The sequence below is a fragment of the Bufo bufo genome, chromosome 7 (assembly GCF_905171765.1).
Source record: "Bufo bufo chromosome 7, aBufBuf1.1, whole genome shotgun sequence".
NCBI classification, from domain to species: Eukaryota; Metazoa; Chordata; class Amphibia; order Anura; family Bufonidae; genus Bufo; species Bufo bufo.
Genome location: NC_053395.1, coordinates 153,175,765 through 153,200,772, shown reverse-complemented (window position 1 = coordinate 153,200,772; position 25,008 = coordinate 153,175,765). Strand labels below are relative to the sequence as shown.

Here is a 25,008-nt window from a genome sequence, read left to right as displayed (position 1 = left end):
GTTATAGGACAACCCCTTTAAGAAAACCCTATGTGTCACATAGCAGCGAAGATGTAGGTCAGTCTTCCTTCAGATTCTTAACTTATTATGGCACATGTTCCACAAAATATGTGAGGCAGTTACAGATGTAGCAAAGTTGACATTAACTTGACACTTAAAGGGGTATTCCGATTACATTAAGTTATCCCTTATGCACAGGATAGGGGGATAACTATTAGGTCGATGAGGTTCTACCGCAGATACCCCGACCAATCACAAGATCCGACCAGCTGTTTCGACCGATCTAATAGTTATCCCCTATTCTGTGGATAGGGGATAACTTAATGTAATCAGAATACCCCTTTAATGTATTAAAAACAGTTGCAGAAAACTTAAACTTGACATCCAATGGCTTTTGTTGCATTAAGGGTTATTTAACTCGTTACGTGTCAAGATAAGGTTGCTACATCTGCACCAAACAATCTTCTTTTACTTCCTGATGGTATGGTTGATGTTACAATTTTATTTAAATTTTATTGGCATATGTTCGCAGGTAGTTTATGGAGGCACTCTCTGGCTGCCTTTCTGTATGGGGGCACCCTACTTCTAGTAGCAACAGAACTGTTCCTTAAACACTATCAATAAATCTGGCCCTCTGTGTGCAGAACTGTGAAATATATTGTCACTAAAAGTAAATACTTATAGCCTAAAAAGGAATAAGGAATAAAAACAAAAATTAACTGTGACCAAAAACAGCTGGACTTCAAATGGCGATATTATTCCATCCACCTAGCCAACTAAAATCACTTCTCTCTTTCCCATAGAAGGTTTAAAGTTCAAGTTTTCTTTCTCTATAGAGAATAATATACAGTAACTTTGACTTTCAGCAATAAAATGATGCTCTCCAGTTCAAGCAAATGCAAAGAAATATCTAGGAGCTACTATATTTTTGGTGTTTGTATTTCTGAACAATTTATCAGGGACATTAGGCCTCTTTCACACGAGTGTGTCCGGATTAGGTCCGGATGCGTCCCGGTGCATTGCGGCAAACCCGCATGTTCAGTTTTTATCGCGCGGGTGCAATGTGTTTTGCACGCGCGTGATAAAAAACCGACTGTGGTACCCAGACCCAAACTGCTTTACAGAAGTTCAGGTTTGGGTTAGCTGTAGTGTAGATTGTATTATTTCCCCTTATAACATGGTTACAAGGGAAAATAATAGCATTCTGAATACAGAATGCATAGTACAATAGGGCTGGAGGGGTTAAAATTTTTTTTTTTAAAAATTAACTCACCTTAATCCACTTGTTCGCGCAGCCGGCATCTCTTCTGTCTTTAACTGTGAGCAATAGGACCTTTGATGACGTCACTACGCTCATCACATGATCCATCACCATGGTGATGGATCATGTGATGGACCATGTGATGAACGCAGTGACGTCATTAAAGGTCCTATTGCTCACAGTTAAAGACAGAAGAGATGCCGGCTGCGCGAACAAGTGGATTAAGGTGAGTTAAATTTATTTATTTATTTTTTTAACCCCTCCAGCCCTATTGTACTATGCATTCTGTATTCAGAATGCTATTATTTTCCCTTATAACCATGTTATAAGGGGAAATAATACAATCTACACTACAACTAACCCAAACCTGAACTTCTGTAAAGAAGTTCGGGTCTGGGTACCACAGTCGGTTTTTTATCACGTGCGTGCAAAACACATTGCACCGCGCGATAAAAACTGAACATTGGAACGCAATCGCAGTCAAAACTGACTGCAATTGCGTTCCTACTCGCGCGGGTTTGCCGCAATGCACCGGGACGCATCCGGACCTAATCCGGACACGCCCGTGTGAAAGAGGCCTAAAGTTTCTCCACTTTTGACTATAGGCTTCCACTTCATGGAATGTATTACATTTTAATGTTCCATGTTTCACAGTGAATAACAGTTCGGAGCCTGACTACGATTTCAAATCTGCAATATAGAGGGCTTCAAATCCTAATGTATATAGAGTAAAGGCAGAAATTGTTCCTTCAACCCCTGCAGCGATTTGAGCTCCCGCTATTTGGATGTCAATGTTTTGAAACAGTGGATGCGCTTACATTGTGCTCGCCGAAAGAGCTTGTATTCAGCAACTGAGAAATTTCGCAGCTTTCTGCTGCTATTCTTCTCAGCGGGGATTCCTGGTTGTTTTGGTAGGACATAGATAATTGCTCCATCAGCATGTTGGTGGAGATCAGAGAAAACATTGACTTGTTATATCTTGCAGGTATCTCCCTACTACAACGGGACTCTGTCACCTTGAGCCAGCCCTATTAACTACAGTAGTGCATGAATAGTATACATGGCGCTGTATTCACACCTGTAATTCATTTAAAGGGGTTGTCCGGGTTCAGAGCTGAACCCGGGTATACCTCCATTTTCACCCAGGCAGCCCCCCTAACTTGAGCATCGGAGCAGTTCATGCTCCGATGCTCTCCTTTGCCCTGCGCTAAATCGCGCAGGGCAAAGCCATTTTCTGTAGTTCCGGTGATGAACCGGGCTCTTCATAGGGCCGCCAGGAGGAGGCTTCCGCCCAGCAGTGAGACCGGTAAAACGGCTAGGGCAGCTCTAAAGCCCACCCGTCAGAGCCGGTGACATCACCGAACACAATGATGGGTGGAAGCTAATAAAAGAGCCCTTGCCCTGCGAGATCCAGCGGGGCTTCCTGGGTGAAATTATAGGTATGAAAATTATAGAAAAAAAAGTCCCAATCCGTATGACAAAAAGTTTCCGCAGCGGTTCCCAATTGTGAAGTGGGTAAAGATCACAGTTCAGACCATGTGTTTTTGAGGGACCGCGCGTTCCCTATTCAGGAGGTCAAACCTCTTCAATCTTGAGGCATCCAAAGTTTCTGACACAGGCAAGTAAATCAGGTCCCCACTATCAGTACACTAACCAGTAAAACTTCCTTTAAAACTTTTTCCTTCAACATCTGCAATCGCACCCTAGATATAGTTTTCTCCCTTTCCATTTCCATTCAGTTTCAAGTTTATTCATTCATAAAACTTAATTACTCACTTACTATCCTCATTCATGACGAGAAATTCAGAACACTCCCCTAATACGCACCTTCCTATTTTGATTGGTCTCAATCGTCGTGTCTTCTTTCAGTTACACACCTCCCTCACCTTATTGGCTGGCGGCGATCGATCTTTTGCTTGTTTGAAATCAGCTACTTTATTCCACCAGGCATGATTTTAAATCCAATTCGACATTATGTCCCTGTGGCTGGATAGTATCTAGCTCATAGATCCAGCTGACCTCCCAAGAACAGAGCTTACTGATCCAGGATCGTTTCCTGGAGAAGGGATATAATAAAGACGACCTAGTGAAATGTAGCCGTGAGGTTCAAGAAAACTGGGATAAAAAAGGATTAACCAATAAAGTAGAGGGAGAAAAAAAAGAAGAATAAGAAAGATTTTAGATTTGCCTTTCTCACTAAATATACAGTCCAAGCAGGCCTTATAAAAAATGCTATTAGGAAGAATTGGAGTGTACTCAAGAACGATCCGATTATAGGTGCAGAAATCCCCAGTCATCCTGATTTTATTTTCAGAAAGGCACCGAATTTAAAAAATCGATTGGTTCACAGTGCGATTAAAAATAAGGAAGAACGAAAAATAAAATAAAAAATTTTCATGGTGCGGTTTTGTCTTCCGTGTAAGAATAGAAGTAATAAAGAGAAAAAGATGAATACCACAGTGATCCATTCGACCAAAAGAGATAAAGATTTCAAAATTAAAGGGCAAATTACGTGTGACAGTATAGGGGCTGTATACATGCTGGAGTGCCCTTGTGGCCTCCAGTATGTGGGTCGCACAACCAGAAAACTAAAAATTCGGATACAGGAACATGTTAGTAATATTAAAAAGGGATTGGAGACCCATGGGGTATCGATGCATTTTAAAAAAGTTTACCAGAAAAACCCTTAAAGGCTTGCATTCACTGGATTAGAGGTGGTGAAAAATGACTGGTGGGGAGGAGATGCGATTAAGAAGATAGATCGGCGGGAGGTCAGCTGGATCTATGAGCTAGATACTATCCAGCCACAGGGACATAATGTCAAATTGGATTTAAAATTATGCCTGGTGGAATAAAGTAGCGGATTTCAAACAAGCAAAAGATCGATCGCCGCCAGCCAAAAAGGTGAGGGAGGTGTGTAACTGAAAGAAGACACGACGATTGAGACCAATCAAAATAGGAAGGTGCGTACTAGGGGAGTGTTCTGAATTTCTCGTCATGGATGAGGATAGTAAGTGAGTAATTAAGAGTGGTTTTATGAATGAATAAACTTGAAACTGAATGGAAATGGAAAGGGAGAAAACTATATCTAGGATGCGATTGCAGATGGTGGAGGAAAAAGTTTTAAAGGAAGTTTTACTGGTTATAAGGATCTTATGGTTTTATTTTATGATTCATATATGGGGGAGGGGGGGAGGGTATATAACATGTGGGAGTAAGAGTATGGTGACGCCCCTGACGAAGCTTGGAGCGAAACCCGGGTTGGGCAGATTTGAAAAGACAGCCTTGACTGCTTTGTTTTACCATATGTTTGTGAGTATAATAAATACTTTTTATATAACCACTTGCTAGCGGTACTTCACCATTAGAGGAATCCTTGTTTTAGTGGTGGTGGAGATACGTGGATAGAGGAGAGCCGTGGAGCTATACTATGTGCCTATATATCAAGCTGCGCTTGTGAGTATCTACACACAAGGAATTTCCTGGTGACCTGCAGTGCTTCACTATATGCAAACTTTCTGTTATCCCAGAGGTGCCTTAGTGTACTGATAGTGGGGACCTGATTTACTTGCCTGTGTCAGAAACTTTGGATGCCTCAAGATTGAAGAGGTTTGACCTCCTGAATAGGGAACGCGCGGTCCCTCAAAAACGCATGAAATTATGGGTATGTCCGGGTTTTAGCTCTGAACCCGGACAACTCCTTTAAATTCTCTTGCTGTGCTCCATCAGCCTCCATGCAATATATAGTGCACAGAATGGAGAGGACTCCCGGACAACTCCTGTCTATGCATTGTAAGGTGAAGGAACCGGAGAGAGTGTGGAGATTAAAGTAAGTGATGTGAACCCAGTTTTGGGTGTACTACTCATGCATTACTGTGGTCCAAGGTGACAGGTTCCCTTTAATAGCATGGTGACAGAATGTAAATTTGCTTCTGACTCCCAGCACCTCCGCTGATCAGCTGTTATAGGAAGCTGCGGCAGAGCACCATGCATTGTACAGCAGCTGTGCTTGGTTTTTCAGCTCAACCCCATTGTCTTGAATGGGACTGAGCTGCAAATAGGCCATATGACCGATGTACGGTGATGTCACTGGCCTTTGAAGAGCCCTCCGTGAATCCCAGAACGTCTTCTAACAGCTGATCGACAGGGATACCAGGAGTTGGACCCTCAATGATCTGATATTGATTACCTATCCTGAGGATAATCCTGTTAGTATACAATGTCAAGGATTTGTAGCCAACAGGTTGCACTTTTAGAATTGTGTAGGAACCTTATTTTAAATACATAAAGGGAATCGACAAGGTAAAAGAGGAAAGAATATTTAAAAGAAGAAAAACTGCTACAAGAGGACATAGTTTTAAATTAGAGGGGCAAAGGTTTAAAAGTAATATTAGGAAGTATTACTTTACTGAGAGAGTAGTGGATGCATGGAATAGCCTTCCTGCAGAAGTGGTAGCTGCAAATACAGTGAAGGGGTTTAAGCATGCATGGGATAGGCATAAGGCCATCCTTCATATAAGATAGGGCCAGGGGCTATTCATAGTATTCAGTATATTGGGCAGACTAGATGGGCCAAATGGTTCTTATCTGCCGACACATTCTATGTTTCTTTCTTTCTCTAGTTTAGGCCCTATTCACATGACTCTTTCGGTCTGCATCCAATCCGCATTTTTTGTGGATCAGATGCAGACCCATTCATTTCAATGGGGCCGCAAAAGATCCGGAGAGCATTCTGTGTGCTCTTCACATTCGTATATCCATTTATATGTCCATTCCATTGGCCCCACAAAAATGATGTCCTAGTCTTGTCCGTAATGTGCAGGACTGCAAAATGCATGACGCACATGGACGGTATCCATTTTTGCAGATCTGCAATTTGCAGACTACTAAACAGATACAGTCATGTCAATGAACCCTTAGAAATAGTTATATATACTGTATATCGGTAATTTTGAGTTAATAGAGAAATGGGGGTCCTCTCACCCAAAATGGAAAGTGATTATAAACAGTGTCTCTCTTTGTAGAGGAATATTTTTGCCCTGCATTACACAGACAACACATATATCTGAATGGGTACTGTGTAATATTTCATTCCCCATGTGGTGGCACAGCAAGAAAATCTGACACTTAATACCAGGTTTCCCCACAGATAACAGTATCCATATCTGATTGATGGGGGTCCGACTTCTGGGACATCCACTGATCAGCTGTTTGAAGAGGCTGCAGCTATTACATCTTCCTAGGCCAGTAATGTCACGTTCCTCAGTCACATGGCTTATGTGAAGATCAGTCCCATTCAAGTGAATGGGCCTGGGCTGCAATTCTAAACCCAGCCCTATACAACGTACGACATTGTGCTTGGTATTAAACCAGAACGGAGCGGCCTCTTCAAACAGCTGGGGGATGGAAAATGGAATTAAGTGATTATGACAATTTATTCCACAAGTCCTAATTTCATACTGACAGAGCTTTTGAGTCCAGTAGTGGATATAAAATATGGTCACATAATGTAGATTTAGTTCATATATTAATGCAATAATAAAACAAAAATCTATCAAAAGACAAAAATGGCATGTGAAATGATAGCCCTAATTTTCTTTTTATTTTCAGAGAGTCTCCAGCAGGTTAGGCTGCTTAATGTTACTGACTGCTCATTTTTACATTAAATCGTTTTTGCCTTGGTTTTTTGTTCAGCCCTCATGCATGCAGTTGTATTTGGTAATGTGACTGCCATCATTCAGAGGATGTACTCTCGACGATCCCTCTACCATACCCGTACCAAGGACCTAAAGGACTTTATACGAGTGCATCGTATGCCCAAGCCGCTAAAGCAGAGGATGCTGGAGTGTTTCCAGACTACATGGTCGGTCAACAATGGCATTGATGCCAATGAGGTATGTGTGATAAATGTGGCACAAGACATTTATTAGCACAAAATAGGTGATGCCACAGTAGGTTTTTGGCAATGAAATGTTAGTGGTTGTCCATTTCTTCTTTAAGTCATTTATAGACCAGCTGTGATAAAAAAAAGAGTTATATAATAGTACTCCACTATGGAATGTATTGCATAAAGGACATCAATATAGCTCAAACTAAAGCTGACTTTGTAAAAAATCACAGACAAATCGTAAATCTAAGTAGTAATAGGTGTACTAAAATAAATGAGCCATTGTAACTCTATTAAAACTGCAGAAAGGCATGATGAATATTTGGACTTCAAGCTGTGCCAGCACTAATAGTAAAATAAAGCTACAGATAAAACAAACTGTACATTATTACCAAGGCAGGAAACCAAATGTGTTCCTCATTCTAGATCGGAGTTATTAAGCAGAAGGTATTGTCATCATTGCAACATAAAATAAATGATACATTAAAAGAAGCCACCAAAAACATTTTTAGTTCCAAAATTCTGCTGACAAAATGGTAGCCCTCTCAGCATTGACACCTTGTTCTTTCACATGATCTTGGTAAAAAAAAAAAAAATTATTACAGTAGTAAAAAAATAACAATAATTGTTTGATCTTCGCAAAGACCTTTATGTGGCTTCACAATTCCAACTACAAGCACATTTCGAAATGCGTCCCACTAGCCAGGTCATTTCTGGTCTCTCCTGGACTGGATGAGGTCACATCAGATCACGGGAGACTTGGTTTTACTCGAGAGGAATCCTATTCTTGTTAACAGAAGATTCCTATTGTCAGATAAGAAGAAAAGCTTAGCACACTGAGACCATGTAATTCCGCCGTGTGTATTCAACATGACACAATAGCTTCTTCAATTGCCGGAGGCTGGATGTATCTGTGAAAATCCCAGTACAATAGAAACAACCATTATCATTCTCTCGAAACACGTTGATGCAGAGCAGTCTGCACCAGCAATCACCTTTGTATTATAGATGTAATTGTCCCTGAGAGACTTATCCACCTGTCACATTTCTCTTGTTTCTTAAATTTCTACTTAAACTCGTTTCCTGCCATGTTGTATATGAGTCTTATCATGTTTTGGCATAAAATATAAAACACATTATAGCTTTGGTAATGTTCAGTTCATGGTCCCCTTGACACTGTGCTATATACACTCACCTAAAGAATTATTAGGAACACCTGTTCTATTTCTCATTAATGCAATTATCTAGTCAACCAATCACATGGCAGTTGCTTCAATGCATTTAGGGGTGTGCTCCTGGTCAAGACAATCTCCTGAACTCCAAACTGAATGTCAGAATGGGAAAGAAAGGTGATTTAAGCAATTTTGAGCGTGGCATGGTTGTTGGTGCCAGACGGGCCGGTCTGAGTATTTCACAATCTGCTAAGTTACTGGGATTTTCACGCACAACCATTTCTAGGGTTTACAAAGAATGGTGTGAAAAGGGAAAAACATCCAGTATGCGGCAGTCCTGTGGGCAAAAATGCCTTGTGGATGCTAGAGGTCAGAGGAGAATGGGCCGACTGATTCAAGCTGATAGAAGAGCAACGTTGACTGAAATAACCACTCGTTACAACCGAGGTATGCAGCAAAGCATTTGTGAAGCCACAACACGCACAACCTTAAGGCGGATGGGCTACAACAGCAGAAGACCCCACCGGGTACCACTCATCTCCACTACAAATAGGAAAAAGAGGCTACAATTTTCACAAGCTCACCAAAATTGGACTGTTGAAGACTGGAAAAATATTGCCTGGTCTGATGAGTCTCGATTTCTGTTGAGACATTCAAATGGTAGAGTCCGAATTTGGCGTAAACAGAATGAGAACATGGCTACTTCCAACAGGATAATGCACCATGTCACAAAGCTCGAATCATTTCAAATTGGTTTCTTGAACATGACAATGAGTTCACTGTACTAAAATGGCCCCCACAGTCACCAGATCTCAACCCAATAGAGCATCTTTGGGATGTGGTGGAACGGGAGCTTCGTGCCCTGGATGTGCATCCCTCAAATCTCCATCAACTGCAAGATGCTATCCTATCAATATGGGCCAACATTTCTAAAGAATGCTATCAGCACCTTGTTGAATCAATGCCACGTAGAATTAAGGCAGTTCTGAAGGCAAAAGGGGGTCCAACACCGTATTAGTATGGTGTTCCTAATAATTCTTTAGGTGAGTGTATATACATTTTACTTTGTAAAATTCTCTTTGTTTTATGAGTAAATTGTTTGTATTATCGTTAGTGCATTCATTGTACATCTACCTCACGTCTGAACCACCCCTGTCTGTTTTTCCTATTTAGCTTCTTAGGGATTTTCCCGATGAACTAAGAGCTGACATAGCCATGCATCTTAACAAGGAGATCCTCCAGCTGCCAATATTCGAGTCTGCCAGTCGAGGCTGTCTACGTTCTTTGTCTCTCAGCATTAAAACTTCTTTTTGCGCCCCAGGAGAATATCTGATTAGGCAAGGGGACGCTTTACAAGCCATATATTTTGTTTGTTCTGGATCCATGGAGGTGCTGAAAGACAATACCGTTCTTGCCATCTTAGGTGGGTTTTCTTAAGACCATAAGGCATTCTTCTTTACTGAGACCGACTATTGGTCATCCACTAGAAAGGGATTAATCAATTACAGCAATATCCAAAAAGACTCCATTGGGTTTGGACAGAAAATATTAGGGAATTGTAATAATAGCAATTTTATAATATTGAACTGTAATGGGAATGCATCATCTGAAAATTACCTATTGTTTAGATCAAATTTTTATGTTGAACATATTTTTTAGAATTTTTAGTGAGTTTACTATATTTAAAAATGTATATGTCCTGCGATTTTAATACTGGCCACTAGGCCTAATAGGTCATGAGTTCTGAACAGGTAACTTTTCAGGAGCCATTATCATTATCACCACAGGCAGAATTACAATGACAAGTAACACCTATGTATAGATAACATAGGATCCACCATTCATGATAGGGGATATCACAGCTTATCTACTCCCTCCTGACCTCTACAAAAGTCACACAGTATGCCTAGAAAACTCTCCTATAGAAGGCAAAGGGGCCCCTCCATCTCCATTGTGTATATGGCCCATGTGGCTGATAGGGAAGTCACCATATTTTAGGCCTAGTGGCCAGTGTGAAAATTGCAGGAATATATAATCTTTTTTAAATATAGCAACATGAATTTGTTTTGAAAAAAAACTCACCAAAAATTCTAAAAAATGTGACTTAAACAATAGGTCATTTTTTTAATGACACATTCCCATTAAAGTAAATAAGATACAATAGGTTGTTATATGACTGCATACCATTTGAAAACTGTAGTAGCAAGTTGCAGGTTATAGCTTACTAATGGGTACCGTACCTATGAGGAATCTGACATTTTGACAGCTTTCTAGATTTATTTGGATCCCTCCTGTTGCAAATGAGAGTGTTTCAATTAAAGGGGTATTCTCATCTGGGACATTTATAGTATATCCATAGGAAGTGAAGTGCTTTAAGAGGTGGAGTGCAGGTGTATACACCTGTAGCAGCCTGACGAAGCGCATACTGTGCGAAACGGCCGTCGCTGCATCCAGTGTGCAGGGAAGTGACTCCTAGCTCCGGTGCCGCGTGTGTCTTGCTATATGTGGCAATAAAGGAATATTTATATCTTTACGATGGTGAGTGCCACCCGTTTTCTTTCTACAAAGAAGATTAGTATCCATAGGATATGCCATGAATACCCAATAGGAACAGGTTCTACCTTTGGGATCCACTCCTGTCTCAAGAACGGGTCCCTAAGTGAGCGAAGAGCAAACCTTGCACAGTCAATTACCCTTCATTCCACTATTAGGCTTCTGGTTCCTATAGCGCTGGCTTGGCTATTTTTAGCAAGTCCCATAGTGGTCAGTGGAGGTGTGGTCGCAATAGCGTGGCTTCCTCTCCATTCACTGCTCTGGGACTTCCAAAAATAACCAAGTGAATTTGCTTGGCTATTTACGGAAGCCCCATAGCAGTGAATGGGAGAGGACCATCTGTTCACTTTGGGACCCATTCTGGACCTAAACCTAACTCATATATAGGGCATAACCTATCAATATATCAAAACATTTAAAAACATTTAAAGCAGCCATTTCTAGTGCGTTCATTTACCATTTTCACACTGTTCAGGATGGAAGCAACAGCTGCTTTTCTCAGCCTGAAGAAGGGCTAGCTTGCTTGTCTGCCTATTTCTAACCTTAGTGTTCCCCAGAAAATGCTGTACCAGCTCTTATGGAAACATAAACTGCAACTGTGACTGTGTTTCCACTTTGATACAAAGTTTGACAAGGAAGGGATGAATGAAGATCGACATTTGGAAAGTAGGGTAAAGTGCCTGAAGGTCGAATAACAGGAATTTCACTCATGCTTCATTATGATTGACTAATGCAATGTGAGTGACAAGGGATAAAGGAGGAGGCTGTGCAATGCTTGGGATACGAGGGGGAGACCAAGTATATTAGAAAAAGAGCCAAGGGAATAATTATGTCATGGATATGACACACAGGGCTCTGAAAGCCGCTAATAAGGGCATGGCTAGCAATGAAAAACTAAAAATGTCATGCACATAACTGTGTCTGTATTGTGGTCCACAAACTACGGATCTTCAAATTATGAACACCTTCCATGTGCAATCCACATTTTTCTTACTCCCATCACTAGAAATGACTATTCATATCCACAATATGGACAAGAATAGGACATTGTCTATAGTTTGCAGAATGGACACATGGATATGGACAGCATACAGAAGAAAACTGTGCACTGTCCGTTTTAAACATAGAATGTGTCGGCAGACAAGAACCATTTGGCCCAACTAGTCTGCCCAATATGCTAAATACTATGAATAGCCCCTGGCCCTATCTTATATGAAGGATGGCCTTATGCCTATCCCATGCATGCTTAAACTCCTTCACTGTTTTCTTTGTGAACCCATAGACATTTATGGATCTGTGTGCAATCCGCAAAAAAATGCAGATCAGACACGGATACAAAATATGGTCATGTGCATGAAGCCAAATAAGAAGAGTAAGCTGTGGAGTTTGTATTTTTCCCTTACTTTTAACCAATATAGAATATTGTTGTTCAGCCATTATGATTATATTCTCTGTAAATTAACTAAAAAACTACCATAACTCAAAAACACACTGATTAAAACACACTAGTAAAATAGTGCATTAAAATGAATTATACATACATTTAAAGAAAGTCTGCCAGTAGTTTTGACCATGCTAAACTGCTGACAGCGCTAGGTGCACTAGGGACAGGAGGGGGGGGGCAGGGGAAAGCAGCCCAAATATATAGTTTGTGGAGCTTTTATCATCTGAAGTAGTGTGAATGTGAAGTTTTATTCTGCAAGATTCTGCTCCTGCAAGTGCTAGGAGAGAGAGCATCACTGTGAAGTTCTCAATGCTCTCTGTATTGAACTAATTCACAGCCCCTCCCATCTGCTCTGAGTAACAGCTGTTGTGGTCTCCTGGTTGGATGCCACAGCTGTCACTCAAGAGTAGGGGGCAGGGGCTGTGAAGCAACTCAATGCAGAGATGACTTCACAGTGAAGCTGCATTTCCACTGCACTTGCAGAAGCAGACCCTTGCAAAATAAAACGTCATATTCACACCACCTCTGATAATACAAGCTCTTCAAAAGCTGTGTTTGTACTGCTATCCCCAGGCACTACCTAGTGCTGTCACCAGTTTAGCATGGTCAAATCTGCTAACAGACTCCATTTAGAAAATGGTTCTGTCAATGCACAGCAACCTTTATTACATGGACATGTAAAATATGGAGCAGTTTTTAAGGGCAATAGTATAGATATGGCATGCAGGGTCCTCTCTAGTTCAAGCTGTAGCAAACTTCTGAAATTGAATAGGGCATTGTAAAAATGTGTTGCAAATGTATCAGCATCTCAATAAAAACTAATGTTTTGTACACTAATGTTATGTATTTTACCATTGGTGAGTATATTTATAGAGAAAATATAACGCCAACTCTCTAATCTTCCCAGGGAAAGGAGATCTGATTGGTTCAGACAATCTGAACAAAAACTGGGTAATTAAGACCAATGCCAATGTGAAAGCCTTAACTTACTGTGACCTGCAGTACATCAGTCTGAAGGGACTTCGGGAGGTCTTGGAGCTTTATCCAGAATACTCTCACAAATTTATCACTGAAATCCAGCATGACCTCACCTACAATCTTCGGCAAGGCAGTGAAGCAGATGTAAGTTTGCATGTCAAGCGGTGGCATTATTACTATCATTTTCTGTTCCATAAATCATTACATCAGTTATTATAATTCTGTATGAAAATATATACTACAAAACAAAAAAGATATAGGGAAATGGACTAAAAAAGCCAAATTCTGCACAGCCGGATTTCCATATCAGTTTTGAGCAAAGTTGACTTGTTAATGAAAGTTAACGAAAAATGTACAGATACACAAAACATTGATTTATGATTGTGATTTTGGTATCGGGTTACATCTGAAGTACATTTTGCAAATTTCAACATTCTGTTTCATGCTTGAACTCTTACTTTACAAAGACAGCAATTATAGATGTGAAACAAGAGAAATCAATGAAAGTTGGTTCTTTCTCAGAAAGAAAATGAGACTTGTTTAGAATTACGTAATGATGTGACAATCCATGGGAAGGGTATTGTTGATAACAAAGACATCTATTATGTACAGTACTTGAATGTTGTTCCCCTGCCCATCTCATTTCTTATCCTATATTTCTTGTTTGTTTTCTGGAAGTTAGAATTTTGCGATTTTAAGGCAATTCAAGTTACGTGAAACTGTAATATGGCCTCATACACACAGAACATCATGACATGAAGCACAGAGTATCCAGGCACTTCATGTGCCATCATATAGTGCCTTAATGTGATGCATGCAATATTATTTAGCATACCTAGGGAAGGCTCAGCTCAGGACCTCCATCACAGAATTAGTTAAAAATAGCCGGGATAAAAGCTCTACATGCAGGACTTTTTGTCTGCTAAAAAAATGTTCTCCCAAACAGAAACCGAATGGATCCCATTATAATTAATGGGATCCGTTAGGTTCCGTTCGTGTCAGTTATATGCCAAATCCGGCAATTCTATTAATTTCATTCTTCTGCTCCTATAACGGTATAACTGATGTGAAAGCAGAGTAATACAGAATGATTTCAGCATGTCACCATTTTTTCCTTGAAGGGTCAGTGAGAAACACTGGCTCCATCAACAACAAAGAACAGGAAACAGAGGTGGACGATGTGCTGCCAAAAATTAGGATCAAGAGTAGGACTGCTTCTGTTTTTTGCTGATCACTCTCTTCTCTATGTACACAATAAGTTTATTCAGGGGATGCACTAAAAGTAAGACAATTATATTTCTAGCTAATTCATTCTAATATAATATTCACAATAAGCAATTCTGGTAGGTTGCACACAATATATTGCACACAATCTAGGAATATTCCTTCAATATGAAATGTTAATCATGTTATTGTAGGGGTCAGCAAACCATAGCCATAGCCACATTAGTGGTAGGTGAGGCCAATGCAAGAATATAATGGAATACTCCTATAATGGAACAGAGCTCCGCAAACTTTATAAGCAGATTTATAGCCGTACCATCATTTTATATACAGCCCTGTAGTGAAATGTGGACAGTGTCGGACTGGGGTGCTTAGGGCCAGCTAGTAAAATGTATTTTGGGGGCCAACCGTACGGATACATTCAAATATTACCTGCTCACACAGCAGCAAGATGCTACCAGATGATTGACTATGGGGATCCATGCAGCAACGTTAAGATGGTAGGTCCTGGGGAGAAGAGGACACTGGTAGCTTTCCTCTATACCTAGAAGTCATCTCAGCTCTGATCGTGTCTATAATAATAAACTGGGGAGTTTCTTTAATAATCTATCAAGTTTTTTATATGAACATAGGCTGGTTGAGGTGCTGCACATTGAATATATGTATATAGTGCAGTAAGTCTACTGTGTTGTGTGCCACTTGTGCAGGGGGTGGTAGACTAAGGGCCCACCTTGCTCAGAGGCCTACCAGGGAATTCACCTGTACCCCTGTGAACCAGTCCAAGCCTGTATGTGGAGGCCATTCATTAAATACTGCATATAGTCCTATAGTGTAACAAAGGGCACCATACACAGAGGCCCGGAATCCGGAGCTAGTAAATAGTTTTTAGGGGCAACCAGCCTGATGACATCATAACCTGATTGGCCTACTGGTATTTTTTCCCATAGAGTCAATGGCCAATCCACCCCGGCTAATAGATTAGATTAGCATTTTCTTGGTGACAAGTTGCTTTTAAGACTTTGATTATCCCCTTCAGGACACAGCCATTTTTCACCTTCAGGGCGCAGCCTAATTTTGCAAAGCTGACATGTATCACTTTATGTGGTTAATAACTAGAGATAAGCGAATCGAATCAGACAAAGTGGAATTTGAACCGAATTTCCTCGCGCTTCGTGTTAACGTATCGCAATTTTTCCTAAATGACGACTACACGTGTGAGGACATGGGGCAAGGAACTCTGGGAAGGCGGGCTGACCCATAATGCCATGCATGCAGCCAATCAGCAGCCAGCCCTGTGATGTCACAGCCCTATAAATACGGCAGCCATCTTAGAGTCAGACATTTTCCAGCGTTCTGAGTGCAGGGACAGACATGAAAAGGAGCTAGGGACAGCAATTGGAAAAACCTCATTGTGAAAAAAAAATAAGATTTATAAGTGCAGGGAAAGGATAGGGAGGAATCATTTCACAGCATCTTAGTGCAGTGAGAGATGACTGAAGTCGCTTGGGACAGTGCTAGAAAAACCTCATCGTGAAAAAAAAAGCAATTTACAAGTGCAGGGAAACATTATTTGGGGATTTAAATAGTCATTATAAAGCTCTGCAATTTGTTCTTGTTATTGGGGTGCAAGTGCTATGTTTAAAACCCTTTAGTGGTTTATATCTGTGGAAAAAGAAAAATATACACACATTTCACTTCTGCATTATTTGTGTAGAAACAGTTTAGTGGCCTATGTCAGTCCAAAAAAGGAAAAATATATACGCATTTCACTTCTGCAGTTATATGTGGTGAAAGCGTTCAGTGTCCTATTTCAGTACAAAAAGGAAAAAAATATATGCACTTCACTGTTGCATTTATTTGTGAAAGAGTTTAGTGGACTATTTCAGTACAAAAAAGGAAAAATATATACGCATTTCACTTCTGCAGTTATATGTGGTGAAAGCGTTCAGTGTCCTATTTCAGTACTAAAAGGAAAAAATATATTTGCAGTTCACTTCTGCAGTTATGTGTTGAAAGCGTTTACTGGCCTATTTCAGTACAGAAAGAAAAACATACGCACTTCACTGGTGCATTTATTTCTGCTAAAAGCATTTACTGGCCTATTTCAGTACAAAAAGAAAAATATATTCTCAGTTCGCTTCTGCAGTTATATGTGTTGAAAGCATTTAGTGGCCTATTTCAGTACAGAAAGAAAAATATATATGCACTTCACTGGTGCATTTATTTCTGCTAAAAACGTTTACTGGCCTTTTACAGTACAAAAGAAAAATACTTTGTTGTTTTTAGGGGTGTTTTAATTTGCTTTTAATGTATTTAGTTCAGCTAAAAGTATTTTAGACAGAGAAGTGCCAGGCCATGCACAGAGGAGTGGCAGAGGCATAAATGTTTATGGCGCAGGCAGAGGTCGCAGCAGAGTAAGAGGGCGTGGCAGCAGGAGTCGCAGCGAGAGGCCTGAGCTCCCGGTGTCATCTAGCGGGCGTGTCTTGACCAGCAACTCAGCGGTTCTTGATTGGTTAACTCAGTCATCCACTTCATCCCAAGTGACATGAGACACCCCAGCCAACAGTCGGTGGGTTCGTAAGACACAACCCTTCGTTGGGATGGCCCGGGAGCAGGCCCTGTGCCCTCACCTGGACGTTACTCCATTGTCAATTCATTGCCGGGATAAGGTTTAGCTGTCTGTCAAGCTATGTACCTTCACACATAAGGAGGACAGAACAGGATCACTTTGTGGTCTCCTGATGCAGCTGCTGCTGCCATCTCCACACTATGCTCGCTTGGTGTTGCAGTTTTAGTGATGTAAGGTAAAAAAAGAAAAATTTTGCATATTATTTTTTTTTTTTTACGGTGTTCATCTGAGGGGTTAGTTCATGTGATATTTGTATACAGCAGGTTCTTACGGATGTGGCGATACCTAATATGTGTACTTTTAAATGTATTTAAGTTTTACACAATAACAGCATTTTTGAAACCCAAAAAATCATGTTTTAGTGTCTCCATAGTCTGAGAGCCATAGTTTATTTTTATTTTTTAGGCGATTGTCTTATGTAGGGTATCATTTTTGCGGGATAAGATGTCGGTTTGATTGGCACTATTTGATCGCTTGCTATTACACTTTTTGTGATGTAAGGTAACAAAAAAATTGCTTTCACTGTTTAATTTTATTTTTTACGGTGTTCACCTGAGGGGTTAGGTCATGTGTCATTTTTATAGAGCATGTTGTTACGGATGCGGCGATACCTAATATGTCTTTTTTTTATTAATTTTTTACATTTAACACAATAAAAGCATTTTTGAAACAAAAAAAACATGTTTTAGTGTCCATAGTCTGAGAGCCATAGTTTTTAAATTTTTTGGGCGACTGTCTTAGGTAGGGGCTCATTTTTTGTGGGATACGGTGAGGTTAGATTGGTACTATTTTGGGTGGCATATGCCTTTTTGATCGCTTGGTGTTTCATTTTTAGTGATGTAAGTTGAAAAAAAAAATGTTTTTAGCACCTATTTTATTTTTTTGACGGTGTTCATCTGAGGGGTTATGTCATGTGATAATTTTATAGAGCCGGTCGGTACGGACGCAGCAATACCTAATATGTCTACTTTTCTTATTTTCCCTATTTCTTTATAATTTTATTTTTTTTACTTTATTTTGAAAAAGGACGCTTTTTTTACTTGAAACTTTCATTTTTTAATTATAAAAAAAAAACACTTTTTACACTTTTTATATTTGTCCCACTGTGGGACTTGACGTTTTCAGGGTTTTATCCCTGTTTCAATTCAGTACAATACATTATGTTGCCTAGGAGACCCAGCCTGCTGGCAGGATCTTCTAGGCTTCCATAGCTGGAAGGCTCCGATGCCTGTGTAAGGTATCGGGGCTGCCATGGCAACCATCGGCCCCCTGCCAGCGCAGCGCGGGGAGCTGATGGAGTCAGAGGGAGCCCCCTCCCTCTGTAAACCCTGTACGTGCCGCAGTCATCGCTGACCGCGGAATGTGAAAGGGTTAATCCACCGGCATCACCGCATACAGCGATGCTGGCGGATGCAGCAGGGGCCCGGCTATCAGTAACAGCCAGGCCCGTACTGTGGATCGGGCGGGTGCAGCGAATGCGGTAAGGCACCACATTCCCCCACGTACATGTACATGATATTGCAGAAAGGGGTTATAGACAATAGATACTTCTGTTCACTGACAGAAAACATCAGTTTTGAAAATCTATTTTAAATTTAAAAAAGTATATTAAAAAAAATCACACGCCTTTTAATTATACAGTAATCTATTTTTACATTAAACTAGAAAACTCTATTAAAGGGGCTCAGCATGAAAAACTAGTTACTTTTGTTATTTACTTTCTGTTACAAAAATGCTCGATTTCCAATGCTGATATTCTCATCATAATTTTGGCGCCCCTGGTGTTTATTCTGTATATGGATGTACATGACCACCTACTGGGGTGGTCGCACACGCTGATTTCCATCCTTCAGCTGCTTCCAGCAGTGTTTGTTTACTGTTAGAAGCTGTGACATGTGCAGGGAGAGAGCTGCTGCAGAAAGAACATGCCCCCTGAGAAAGAACACAACCTCTGAGAAAGGACACACCCCCTGTCAGCCTGAACTAAATCTAGCAGAGCAATTGGAGCAATGATAAAGGAAATCTCTGGATAATGTGCTGTATGATGTCTGACTGTACATGGTTCATTTGTGTGTTAGAGGAATGTACAGTGACCACAATAAATATTGGGCAATGAATCCGGGATATAAATTGCTTCTGGCTTCCTTAGACCAAATATCACAGAAAGGGATTATACAACGTGTTTGACTGAGCAATCCTTCGACTTTCTCCTAGTACAGGTAAGGCCCAAGTCCAGACTATGTTGATGGTGGCACTAAGAGGCTTTGAGAACTGGAAGATGCCTCAAGCAGCATCAGTTGTGGTAAAAACATCTGACTCTCTGTGATCAGCTTTATACTTTGCGTGGATCAGCCCTTAATTCGTCAACCATCTATTCCCACAAATTTTGAGGACACTAACATAAAAGCAGCTCATGGTAATTCACTAATATATGATATGTGATAATGGCCAGCCATCTATTAGATGTTATTAAAGGGTTTGTATGGTTTAAAAAAAACAATTTTCGAATAATCTGATAGGAAATTCTGAGTTAAAAGAAGGGTCCCCCAATTCAGAACCCCTCTCTTAAAAGAAGAGCAGGTACAAAAAGAATCTCTCCCTCTGGAGGACCCAATACATTCATACACTACATGGACTGCTCATTGATTCATTAAGGACGGTGTAATGCTTCTTTTTCCCAGCGGAGGTGCTGCAGGGAAATTGCTTCCAGGTTCCCACACAAACTATATCAGATTTTTGGGGGTCCCATTGTGATACTCTGTGGTCAGGTTATTGTCAGGAATCAGCATATTAAGCAACTAGTAATAGACTGTGATCAAACCGTCAGCGCCGATGTCTGATGGTTTAATATGCCTAATCAGCAGGCTCGGACCGCTCCACAGTACCGGTTGATTTAACCCTTTAGGGACCCATGATGTATCGGTACGGCATGGTACCGGTACGTCATGTGTTGTTCCGATCACGGCCGCCCGGCGGGCGGTGATCGGAACAAGGTGCCTGCTCAAATCATTGAGCAGGCACCTCGGCTAAATGCGTGTCGGCGATCGCCGCAAACCGCAGGTCAATTCAGACCTGCGGTTTGCGGCTTTTACCTGGTGCGGCGGCGGTGCCATCGGATCTCCATGGGGCTGTGGGGGGGACCCGATGGCATGGAAGGCAGCGCAATGCCTTCCTGAGGCATCTGCGCTGCCTTCCGGTGAAGAGCCTGTGAGATCCAGCCCCCTGGATCTCACATGCCGGAAGCTGTATGAGTAATACAAACTGTATTACTCATACAGCCAATGCATTCCAATACAGAAGTATTGGAATGCATTGTAAAGGATTAGACCCCCAAAAGTTGAAGTCCCAAAGTGGGACAAAAAATAAAGTGAAAAGAAAAGTTGAAAAAATAAAGTTTTGCCCCAAAAAAAGGCTCTATAAACATATCACATGACCTAACCCCTCAGATGAACACCGTAAAAAATAAAAACTGTGCTAAATAAACCATTTCTTTGTCACCTTACATCACAAAAAGTACAACAGCAAGCGATCAAAAAGGCGTTTGCACACTAAAATAGTACCAATCTAACCGTCACCTCATCCCGCAAAATATGAGCCCCTACCTGAGATCACCCAAAAAATAAAAAAAAACTATGGCTCAGAATATGGAGACACTAAAACATCATTTTTTTTTGTTTTAAAAAAGCTGTTGTGTGTAAAACGTACATAAATAAAAAAAAGTACACATATTTGGTTTCGCCGCATTCATATCGATCGGCTCTATAAAAATATCACATGACCTAACCCCTCAGATGAACACCGTAAAAAAAAAAAAAAAAAAAAAAAAATGTGCTAAATAAACCATTTTTTGTCACCTTACATCACAAAAAGTGTAATAGCAAGCGATCAAAAAGTCACACGCACCCCAAAATAGTGCCAATTAAACCGTCATCTCATCCCGCAAAAATCATACCCTACCCAAGGTAATCGCCCAAAAACTGAAAAAATTATGGCTCTCAGACTATGGAAACACTAAAACATGATTTTTTTTTTGCTTCAAAAAGGAAACCATTGTGTAAAACTTACATAAATAAAATAAAAGTATACATATTAGGTATTGCCGCGTCTGTATCGACCGGATCTATAAAAATATTACATGAAATAACCCCTCAGATGAACACCGTAAAAAATTTTAAATAAAAACTGTGCTAAATAAACCATTTTTTGTCACCTTACATCACAAAAAGTGATGTACATATTAGGAATTGCCGCATCCGTGACAACCTGGTCTATAAAAATATCACATGATCTAACCTTTCAGATGAATGTTGTAAATAACAAAAAATAAAAACGGTGCCAAAACAGCTATTTCTTGTTATCTTGCCTCACAAAAAGTGTAATATAGAGCAACCAAAAATCATATGTACCCTAAACTAGTACCAACAATACTTCCACCCTATCCCGTAGTTTCTAAAATGGGGCCACTTTTTTGGAGTTTCTACTCTAGGGGTGCATCAGGGGGGCTTCAAATGGGACATGGTGTAAAAAAAAAACAGTCCAGCAAAATCTGCCTTCCAAAAACCATATGGCATTCCTTTCCTTCTGCGCCCTGCTGTGTGCCCATACAGCTGTTTACGACCACATATGGGGTGTTTCTGTAAACTACAGAATCAGGGCCATAAATATTGAGTTTTGTTTGGCTGTTAACCCTTGCTTTGTTACTGGGAAAAATGGATTAAACTGGAAAATCTGCCAAAAAAGTGAAATTTTGAAATTGTATCTCTATTTTCCATTAATTCTCGTGGAACACCTAAAGGGTTAACGACGTTTGTAAAATCAGTTTTGAATACCTTGAGGGGTGTAGTTTCTTAGATGGGGTCACTTTTATGGAGTTTCTACTCTAGGGGTGCATCAGGGGGGCTTCAAATGGGACATGGTGTCAAAAAACCAGTCCAGCAAAATCTGCCTTCCAAAAACCGTATGGCATTCCTTTCCTTCTGCGCCCTGCCGTGTGCCCGTACAGTAGTTTACAACCACATATGGGGTGTTTCTGTAAACTACAGAATCAGGGCCATAAATATTGAGTTTGGTTTGGCTGTTAACCCTTGCTTTGTAACTGGAAGAAAATTATTAAAATGGAAAATCTGCCAAAAAAGTGAAATTTTGAAATTGTATCTCTATTTTCCATTAATTCTTGTGGAACACCTAAAGGGTTAACAAAGTTTGTAAAATCAGTTTTGAATACCTTGAGGGGTGTAGTTTATAGAATGGGGTCATTTTTGGGTGGTTTCTATTATGTAAGCCTCGCAAAGTGACTTCAGACCTGAACTGGTCCCTAAAAATTGGGTTTGCTTCTAAACTTCTAAGCCCTGTAACATCCCCAAAAAATAAAATATCACTCCCAAAATTATCCAAACATAAAGTAGACATATGGGGAATGTAAAGTAATAACTATTTTTGGAGGTATTACTATATATTATAGAAGTAGAGAAATTAAAACTTGGAAATTTGCAATTTTTTACAAATTTTGGGTAAATTTTGTTTTTTTTTTATAAATAAAAATGAATTTTTTTTACTTCATTTTACCAGTGTCATGAAGTACAATATGTGACGAAAAAACAATCTCAGAATTGCCTGGATAAGTCAAAGCGTTTTAAAGTTATCAGCACTTAAAGTGACACTGGTCAGATTTGCAAAAAATGGCCAAGTCCAGAAGGTGAAATAGGGCCGAGTCCTTAAGGGGTTAATAACAGTCTATTACAAGTTAGAGGTTAGGATCCCAAACCTACCCATAGCAAACCCATAAGACTGTGACAAAGAAAGGAAGTTCACACCTACCAGTTGAAGAGTTTGGACTCTTCTCTAGCAGCATCAGGGGCATGTGCACTGCAATGATGGACTTCAGCATCTACACCTCGCTTCACTGCGCATGTGCCTGATGTGCAGCACATGTGCAGTGAAGCAAGGTGTACCATCCTCAGCTTCATCAGTGCAGTACACATGCGTCTGATGCTGCTGAAGAAGCATCCATTGTCGCATTAAATTTTTTTTGCTAGGACGGATGGGTGGAGCCCAAAACCCCAGCTGCATGGTGATGGTTTAGTGTCCGGAAACCAGGTGACAGGTTCCCTCTATTGTGCTGTTCCCAGCACATTGGCAGCAATACGCCAGCAATTCTTTTTTTCTACAATGAGGAAAATGTAAATGCAATACCAGTAGAAACAACATTTACCACTGTATGACTTACAACCCATTTACATATGGAATAATACAACTCCCATAGTCATTAACCTTTAACGCAAGAAGAATTGCAAAATGTGTTTTGCATTCATTTACATTTACATTAAATCTAATGGGAGTTCCCGTACTACATTGCACTGCAGTCTCTACATGTCTCACTGTTGTGCTGTTTATTCCAGATGACGCTGTGTGCAGTATAGCACGGTACACGGAGCATAAAGCTGAATTAACTATCCCACGGGGGGGTGGGGGGGTGGGGGGGTCGGAGTCTCAGAGAGATGTCTTCTAATCCTAAAAATAGCTCTCAAATTTATTCATAGCAGCACGGAGCGGCAGCCTCTTTTGGTGTAATCCCTCCGGGAGAAGACGTTATAAATAAAACTTGCTGTGCTAGATTTCCTCTTGAACTACCCAAGTTGTTCGTCCATCGTTTTCGATGAGGACCCTGACATCTAAAAGATAGATCTTCGGCTATTAGCGATGTTTCCGGAGGTGGTTAATAAGGCTTATGTTAGCATTAAATGTTTTGTTACATACTGAGCAGACAAATATAGGTGTTTTTGTTTCAGCATTTGCATTTGCAGCTCTGTGTTTATGAAGTGTACTCTTCTCCTGTGCTAGGATTGTCCTTCTGGATTCGTATGTCTGGCAACCCTGACAGATCAGGGAAAGCCATGTATAACGATCATGCGCCAGAGATTCCCACGAGGTGATGTTGATATCCAGGGACTTGAGAGAGGCTTTCAGTGTATCTTTGCATCACTTCTTTTGCCCACCATGCGATCACTTACCCTGGGACAGCTCACCATAGAAGATCTGTCTAGGGATGTGATGGTCTGGCATCCTTACGACGTGGCCTGCCCAGCGCATCCGGGCTTTCATCAGTAAGGTGGAAACTGATGGTAACCCTGCTCTGGAGAGGACTTCTGTATCTGGCAACTTATCCTGCCACTGGATTCTCAGGATTCTACAGAGGCAAGTCATGTGAAAGTGGTTCAGCTGTCTAGCATGTCTTCTGTATACTGTCCAGGTCTCACTAGCATACATCAGGGTGGTTAACACTACTGCCTGGTAGACTTTAAGCTTTGTAGCAAGACTTGTTCCACGGCAGTCCCACGCAATGGTCCGCAGTCTGCCGAATACAGAACTTGCCTTCGAAATTCTGCAGTTGACCTCGATGTCAATTGTCACTGCACGGAAGAGGGTACTGCCAAGACATGTACAGGTGAAACTTGAAAAATTAGAATATCATGCCAAAGTTCATTTATTTCAGTAATGCAACTTAAAATTAGAATATTGTGAAAAGGTTCAATATTCTAGGCTCAAAGTGTCACACTCTAGTCAGCTAATTAATCCATACCCCCTGAGCAAAGGGGACCTGAGATTGTGACTTTGAAGTTTTATAAGCTGTAAGCCATAATCATCCCAATTATACCAAATAAAGGCTTGAATATCTCGCTTTGCATGTAATGAGTCTATTTCATATGTTAGTTTCACCTTTTAAGTTGCATTACTGAAATAAATGAACTTTGCACGATATTCAAATTCTTCGCGTTTCACCTGTATATTGGACCACTGCATGCAGTTTTTGACCTTTCACCGTGATGGTAGGTTCTTGATACTGGGCTATCAGAGCTGGCT

The 25,008-nt window shown here is 40.6% G+C and overlaps 1 protein-coding gene across 1 annotated transcript in view; it reads left to right on the top strand.

Moving 5' to 3' along the window:
• Positions 1–25,008, top strand: part of LOC121008056 (potassium voltage-gated channel subfamily H member 8-like) — a 777,955-nt gene that overhangs the window by 659,107 nt on the left and 93,840 nt on the right. The window contains exons 9-11 of the mRNA XM_040440333.1: positions 6,956–7,155; positions 9,494–9,743; positions 13,225–13,439. Of these exons, the coding sequence (XP_040296267.1) occupies positions 6,956–7,155; positions 9,494–9,743; positions 13,225–13,439 (665 nt within the window). The remainder of the gene's footprint in view (positions 1–6,955; positions 7,156–9,493; positions 9,744–13,224; positions 13,440–25,008) is intronic.